This window comes from Anguilla anguilla, chromosome 17, assembly GCF_013347855.1.
Source record: "Anguilla anguilla isolate fAngAng1 chromosome 17, fAngAng1.pri, whole genome shotgun sequence".
Lineage (NCBI taxonomy): Eukaryota > Metazoa > Chordata > Actinopteri > Anguilliformes > Anguillidae > Anguilla > Anguilla anguilla.
Window position 1 is genome coordinate 4,450,100 of NC_049217.1, and position 7,599 is coordinate 4,457,698.

Consider the following 7,599-nt stretch of genomic DNA (forward strand, 5'->3'; position numbering starts at 1 on the left):
TGTGATGTACATCATATAAATACAGTGACATAACTGGATTACAGCCCATGATCATGAAATAGTATACGGGCTGCTTGGAGTTTAATCCCTAAATCAGGGGTCCTCAATCTTATCCAGAAAGGTCCGGTGTGGGTGCAGGCTTTCATTCCAACCAAGCAGTTTACACACCCGATTCCACTAATCAAGGTCCTTAGCAAAGACTCTAGTGGTTGATTAGTAGAATCAGGTGTGTAACTGCTTGGTTGGAACAAAAGCCTGCACCCACACCGGCCCTTTCTGGATAAGATTGAGGACCCCTGCCCTGAACATTTTGAATGGGAAAATGAACCATGTGTTAACTGTATGGATAATCATACACATACCACTTTCATTTAATCGCTGTACGTTACTCTTGAAGAAAAATGTAGAAGAAGAATGTAAAATATGTTCATTTTGATACAAAAAATGATATACGAATGCACTTTGTGGCCCAAAAAGCGTGGCTTTATTGAATCAGTAATAGCTGCACGTTGGGTATTCACTGCCGCAGAGGAAGTCGGGCCAGACAGAGTACCTCCGGATGAACGGCGCCTTCCTCAAGCATTTCGCTGCTTCCCTGTCACATTTGCAAAGAATTCGTTCACACTTGTCCTTCAGGGAATCTGGAAAAAGAGAAAGGACACCTCCTGGTGACATCCACAACCTTTTCTAGCCATTCAGTAATCTGAATGTGAAGGGAGTGAGGCATGATTTTTAACCTATGTATTTCAACAGCAAACAGAGCTGCCCATGGTTATTATGCATTCCATGTGCAGCACGTGATACTGTAATGACTGCGGTTGCTAAGGGCTAAAAATAGTTCTGGAACCTGGAGCGCACACCGCACTTACCCTCCCATTGGCTATAACGGGACCGCGGTGTTCCCCAAACTGGACCGCGCTCGGTGAACCACATTCTAATTGCCCGCTCGTTCAGTCCTAAGGACTGCAAGCACAGTCGGCACACATTCTGGCTCTCCTGCTTTACCAGCAGCCAAATGGGTGAGACGTCCTGCTCTTCGTAAGCTACCGACCCAAGGGTGGACGCACGCTCGCACGGCAGCATTTGTTTTCGCCCGACGATACCGTCGCGTCATTTTAGATTTCATCCATTCGAGTGCCTCGGCGCAAGTGACCGCACGCAGGCTGGCTGGCGTTAGTGCAGGGCGTGCAGGGCACGGACAGGAGGTAGGAGGCGCGAGAGCAGCGTCCCACCCCCGGGAGGGGTCCGTTCGGCCGGGGCTTTCCGCGGGACGAACGTACCGCAGTCTGGGACCCGGTCCTCGCACGTCCAGTCGTACCTGTCCGTCATGGTTCGGCAGCCGGCAAACTCCGCCTTCCCGTAGCAGCAGTCGTGCCTGTGGCAGCACCTGGGCAGAGGAAAGAGAAGCTCATTCTGAGACGCGTTCGATTGTAACTCGGGAACTGTAACGTTTCTCGCGGTTTCACTCCCAGCTTCTGTTATTTTATGGTAAATCGGCCTGTCTGTAGGGATGTTCAACCGTAAAAAAGAGATTTAAAATGTCATCTGCCGAGCACCAGAGGCCTGGTAGGCATGCCCAAAGAACCTTAAATAGTCTGTCAAAGAAAACAGAAAAAAACTTTCATTACCTTAAAAATAAACACTGTAAGAAGATAAAAGCTCGTCCAGCAGGCTTTGACACTTCATAAAAGTAAGAGCCTCTGGAAATGAGCCACTAATTGCTGTTTCTGGGGTGAGCTGAGGGTTTGGGTTATTTTAAATTACAGCAGATCATTCAGAACCAGATGCAAAACAGCTGCACAATCTTGTCTCATGAAACGAGGGGAACACGGTTACTTATGAGTATATTAGAGAGCCGCACACCCATGCAGGGCTATTTTTAATATATAATATATTATATATTATACAGTACTCCGGTTTCCTCCCACAGTCCAAAGACATGCAGGCAGGCCAATTGGAGACTCTAAATTGGCCATTTGTATGAGGGTGTGAGTGAATGGTGAGTGTGCCCTATGATAGATTGGCGGCCTGTCCAGGGTGTTTTTGTTTTTTAGACATTTTTCCAAAAAATGGAAATCATTTGGTCTAAAAATCAAAAACTCAACTAACATACAACTAAAAATCAACATACAACTACAAAAACAACTAAACTAAAAATCAACAAACTTAATCAATCAACATCATCCTGTTTCAGCATCGCTAAATGTATACTGAGTATCATGTGAATGACAGTCAACAGTTTAAAAGTTAACACAAACCTTTATGTTTTTATCAGTTCTAATACTGATATAATTATTTATTTACTGTCAAATTGTCTTTGACCCAATGTAAATAAATTGATATATCCATCACTTTGTATGATCGGTCTTTCACTTTGGTGAAGAAAAAATGTTGTGGGCTGCTGGGTGGCTCAATCAGTTAAGGCACCACGCTGTGCCAGTCTGGACCGTGGCAGTGCCAACTGTGGTCAGTAGTGCCATAGGGCAACGTACAACTGTCGATTACATTGCCCAGGCTTGCTCATCACTTTCATTAAAACATTTATCTATTTATTTATTTTAAATTTGGTGCACAATGTGGGGCTGAACACGTCGGATTTCTACCATATGCTGGAAGGTCCGACTACCTGCAGCCACAGCCACATTCAGGAACAAACCTCACAGCTGATTTGGGAGTGTGTGCCACAGCCAAACACATATAGGGTGGAGTCGGAGGAAGACCTTCCACATGCGGCTTTAGCATGCAGTCCACCGGTGACCAGCGGGGGTCACTAGAGAGCAGTGAAATGCGCACCCCTAACTGACTGAACCCTCCCGTACCCTGGGCAATGTAATCAACAGTTGTACGTTGCCCTATGGCACTACTGACCACAGTTGGCACTGCCACGGTCCAGACTGGCACAGCGTGGTGCCTTAACTGATTGAGCCACCCAGCAGCCCACAACATTTTTTCTTCACAAAAGTGAAAGACCGATCATACAAAGTGATGGATATATCAATTTATTTACATTGGGTCAAAGACAATTTGACAGTAAATAAATAATTATATCAGTATTAGAACTGATATATAAAGGTTTGTGTTAACTTTTAAACTGTTGGCAAAAGAATTAAAATAAAGGAACATATTCTATATGGTTTTGTGTGTGCATTTCAGTGACATACTATGTGCTTTGTTGCCCTATTTCTGTGCTGAAATGATTATACCCATCTGGGAACCCATCCCATCAATTCACTAAAACAACAGTAGCAACTGTACATTATCGGAGGGAAATTCCTATACGGAATAAAGTTTTCCCTGTTATTTTTTTCACTTGACAGCATTTGAGTGTGCGGTCCTGATGCTTTGAGGTCAAAGCAGGAAGTGGGTGGTGGGTGTGTCCCACCAGAGAAACACCAAATCTTAAAACTGCACAAAATAATACTCTGTGCCCTCCAGTGCATAACCCTGTCATCATATTCAGCTTGTAAACACAAGGAAACCAGGCACACTAAAAATATTAGACAAACAAGAAGAGTGCCTGCCAAATGGCTGCAGTCTTTAGTAGAACTGATGCCACACACACTCAAACGTATCAGCTATAACATTCTTGGCCATGTGACTTATATGAGTAAATTATCTGCATTTCTACAGCGTCTTTCAGAACAAAATACGGGGAGGACTTTTACTTTCTGAACCTGGATTTTCCACTGTGGTAACACCTGCAGTTCAATCACAGCCCCCATAGTTTGCTTAAACTGTTTGTTTAACTTTAACTTCAGACAATCAAACTGACAGACAGCCAATTTTTGGGAATTTGGCCGAGATGCAGGGGACCTCTATTAGTCCATTACATTACATTACAGGAATTTGGCAGACACCCTTATCCAGAGCAACTTACAGAGACTTACAGCAACCTACAACTTATCCAGAGCACAGCATTTATATTGCATCCATTTATGGCTGGATATAAGCTGATAGCAATGCAGGATAGTACCTTGATTAAGGGTATAACAGCAGTGTCCTACCCAGGAATTGAACCTGTGACCTTTAGGTTACAAGCCCAGTTCCTTACCCACCATGCTACACTGCCGCCCCCAGTCCCTATGCATCCCGCAGCACAGATCCCCAGCAGCCTCCTCACCAGTCTGCCCTGTCGCGGGGCCAGCCGCGCCCGCCCAGCCCGCAGTAGCAGCCGTACATCATGTAGGAGAGGGCCGACCTCCTCGTGCTGCACTTGATGGCCCCGGCCAGCTCCAGCAGCCCTCTCTTGCTCCTCTGAGACTTCTCAGGGGTCTGGGATGCCACACAAGCTGGAACACATGGAACAGAATCCCCTCAAAGCACAGCTACCAGCTCAGAGAACAGAATCCCCTCAGAGCACAGCTACCAACACAGAGAACAGAATCCCCTCAAAGCACAGCTACCAACTCAGAGAACAGAATCCCCTCAAAGCACAGCTACCAACAGAGAACAGAACCCTCTCAGAGCACAGCTACCAGCACAGAGAACAGAACCCTCTCGGGGATTCAGATGGGCTGTGACATTGTAGGTGGGGGGATTTAGCGATCGGTGTAATACAGTGTATTTTAATGCTGATCAGAACCCTATTTACTATTGAAATGTAAAATATTGTCTTTGTTAATTTGTATTTCATTGCTATTATTTCTTATGTTCAGCTGTGCATTTTGTAACGTTTGTTGTTTAATTGTTGCTAATTGGGGTAATGGTATGAGCTGCTGCTATAAAAGGGCTGCATTGGGGTCCTCACTTCAGTTCCAGTCTAGTTTCTTATGGTGGATGTGCCAAGATCAGTAGGGTGATATTGTGTGCAGGGTCTGAGGACATAGCCTGGCAACATATGCCCATTCATGTAATTTTTTCTGTACAGTTTTTTGTTTAGTGTTTTGTACTGTTCACTGTATATATGTTAATTCACTGGCTTCCCACCTGTTAATAAAATAAGTGAACGCACTGCACTGGTTTTGGAAAAACGCAGTCTCCTCTGCTACTTACCATCATCCAGCCAGTGGTCAACCCCTAACACCCTGAAATACATTTCTGAGCTCAGTTCCAGCCGTTTATAACAATGACCTGCTAAACGTGCCAGGAAGGGAAATGACTGTGATAATTCTACATCTCCATCTAAGAGAGTATCTCCTTGACTATAAATTATGTCATTAATACTTTATAACACTTTGAAACTACCACACTGCAAATATTTGTTTGCAGAGCTGTAATGAAATATAATTCTCAGATTGTGCCTTTAAAGCATTGAACAGTACTTTACCATCCAGCCTAACATTGACTATCAAAAAGCCCTTCACATCAATCCTTGTTATTAGGACAACACTGACTTTTAATAAATGTTTTATTCTATTTATTGCCATATATACAGTGACAAAATATGAGATTAAAATCCTCTATGTAAATTGGGTTCCAGAAACAGATAATGATATGCACATCCAGAGTGACTGCAGTGGTTTCCTGCCAAGCTCACAGTAATTTGATCTGGTTCTGGTGAGCAGTTTGTGTCCCCTTTCCCTTTTTAAGGGCCAATTTTCTGTGGCGCGCTTGTGTGATGGTAATGAGTCTGCAACTGCTATCTCCAGATCTGGAGGGGAAAAGGCTAACAGTGGTGCACCCAGCATTCCAACACACAAAAGAAGGGATCAGATCAGCAGAGGCTGCCCTCCCACCATTGTACAGACAACAGTGAATGGATTTCTGCCTTTACAACCAAACCATCCTGGGCAGCTCATAGCACATAGACTGCAGTAAAACAGAGTAAAACAGAACAGTGTAGTTAAGCTAAGCAGCCAATGGACGTAGAATATTTATAGAACAGTGTTCCTTTGAGGACGTGATGGGCTCACACCCTACAGTGCGTACAGTAATGGCTGTTTTTCTGATCTCAGAAATGATACCAAACCAAGCAGCCCAACATCAGACTTACAGACTGGGATGCATGTTTTCTAGATGCAAGGTCCAATAATGCTGCATTGTGTAAACACATTCATTGATAAAGTCATTAGTGTCATGCATGGAACAAATGCAATAAAAAGTTTGTAAAAGTTTAGCGGTATTGCTTACTATACCAAAGGTACATAATATAATTTTAATAGCACTGAAATACTGGTACCATTCCATGACTTAATGGAGTTACATATAAAATCCTAAAAATCATAAAGAAAATTTCCTGTCTGTTGTCCCCAATTATTATAATTATATATACATCCTTGTTACATTGTAGAATTTAGATACAAGTTTTCCATATACAGTAAATGTATTCTGATGAATGCAGAAAAAATATGCCATTAAAGCTTTGGTGTAAATAGACAAAACTACAAGTATATTACTTCTGGTCAGAAGCAGGACCATGAAGGCATGGCACCACATCTGCAATGTTTTATCCATGCCAACAGGCACTAGAGCGCGTATTGTTTCGAGTTCGCCATTGGAAATTCTAAAATTAAGGATATCAGCAGAGAAAGCAAATCTTATAAACACACGCGAATAGCCTACGTAGCAGTGTTCGAATTACGGCGGGGATTGGGTAAAAACATGTTGTTTTTACCTCTTTTGTGCTGGTCCAAGTTTTAATTAGGGGGTCAGACCCCCACAATCCCCGCCGTAATTCGAACACTGCTGCGTAGCGTACTTCACCAAACTTGGTTGCGCAAATCCTCTGCACGGTGCCTGAAACGCACTCACCTAGTCCATAACACAGCAGATAAGCAAACATCTTTTACATTTGAAAAAGTCAGTTATAGTACCGAGCGCCCTGTACTTACCAGAAAAGAGCAGTAGTATTAGATACAGAGCAGACATGGCCGGCAGTGAAATCGGCTCTTGCTTTCACTCGGGAGAACAGACGCGCGCTGTTAAGAGGTTTTTATGCTTACCCGTTTACGCATAAGCTGCCCCTCAGCGCTTCCTTGAGAAAGTCCTAATGCCTGCACACAGCTCGTGCCTCTGCTGCCTTAGGCATCCCTCCTCAGTGTCAAAATTGTTGCCTGGAGAATTGCGTAATTGCGCCTGCATGGTCAACATCAACTCAAGGAGTTCCAGAGCAAGCAACTCACATTAAACTCAAGTGCAGTCGATAATACACAGAGAATTTGTCCTGCTCTATATGAGGGAGACTATTTTAGCGTACAAAGTTCAGTCATATAGTGCAGTCCGTAAGTATCTGGAAAGTAACACAATTTCTGTTTCTTTGGCTCAGTACTCCAGCACATGGGATTTGAAACATTTTACTGTAATTTGTGCGATATTTCGTCTTGCATGTGGTTGTATTGTTATAATTGCTCAGTTTCCTAAGGAATAGCACGCTATTTTTATTTCTGTTTTGCATTCGGCTTTGCGTTTTGAGTCTTTATTTTCGTATGTAGCTACAATTGTAATAGCCTACTTTTTGACATATTGATATAAAATGATATGACAACAAAAGTTAAAGAATTGATAATAATACATTATATATAAGATATAGATTAGATCTTTAGCCTAGACTACAAAGCAAGGGAGTTCCCTGTGTGTCCTATATTTTCTATGGCAAATATTCAAAAATTTATTAATAGAAAAGCAAAGAAAACGATAAACAGTCGGGGTTAGTTATAGTAG

At 43.0% G+C, this 7,599-nt stretch overlaps 1 protein-coding gene across 1 annotated transcript; it reads right to left on the reverse strand.

Moving 5' to 3' along the window:
- Nucleotides 1-458: 458 nt before the first annotated feature.
- Nucleotides 459-7,525, reverse strand: zgc:92162 (group 10 secretory phospholipase A2). The gene is made up of 4 exons (XM_035398459.1): nucleotides 6,771-7,525; nucleotides 4,121-4,289; nucleotides 1,281-1,387; nucleotides 459-641 (listed from the first exon to the last, which is right to left on the reverse strand). Exons 1-4 carry the CDS (start codon nucleotides 6,805-6,807, stop codon nucleotides 493-495), a joined length of 462 nt encoding a protein of 153 aa, XP_035254350.1. The 5' UTR covers nucleotides 6,808-7,525; the 3' UTR covers nucleotides 459-492.
- Between the last annotated feature and the right edge of the window lie 74 nt (nucleotides 7,526-7,599).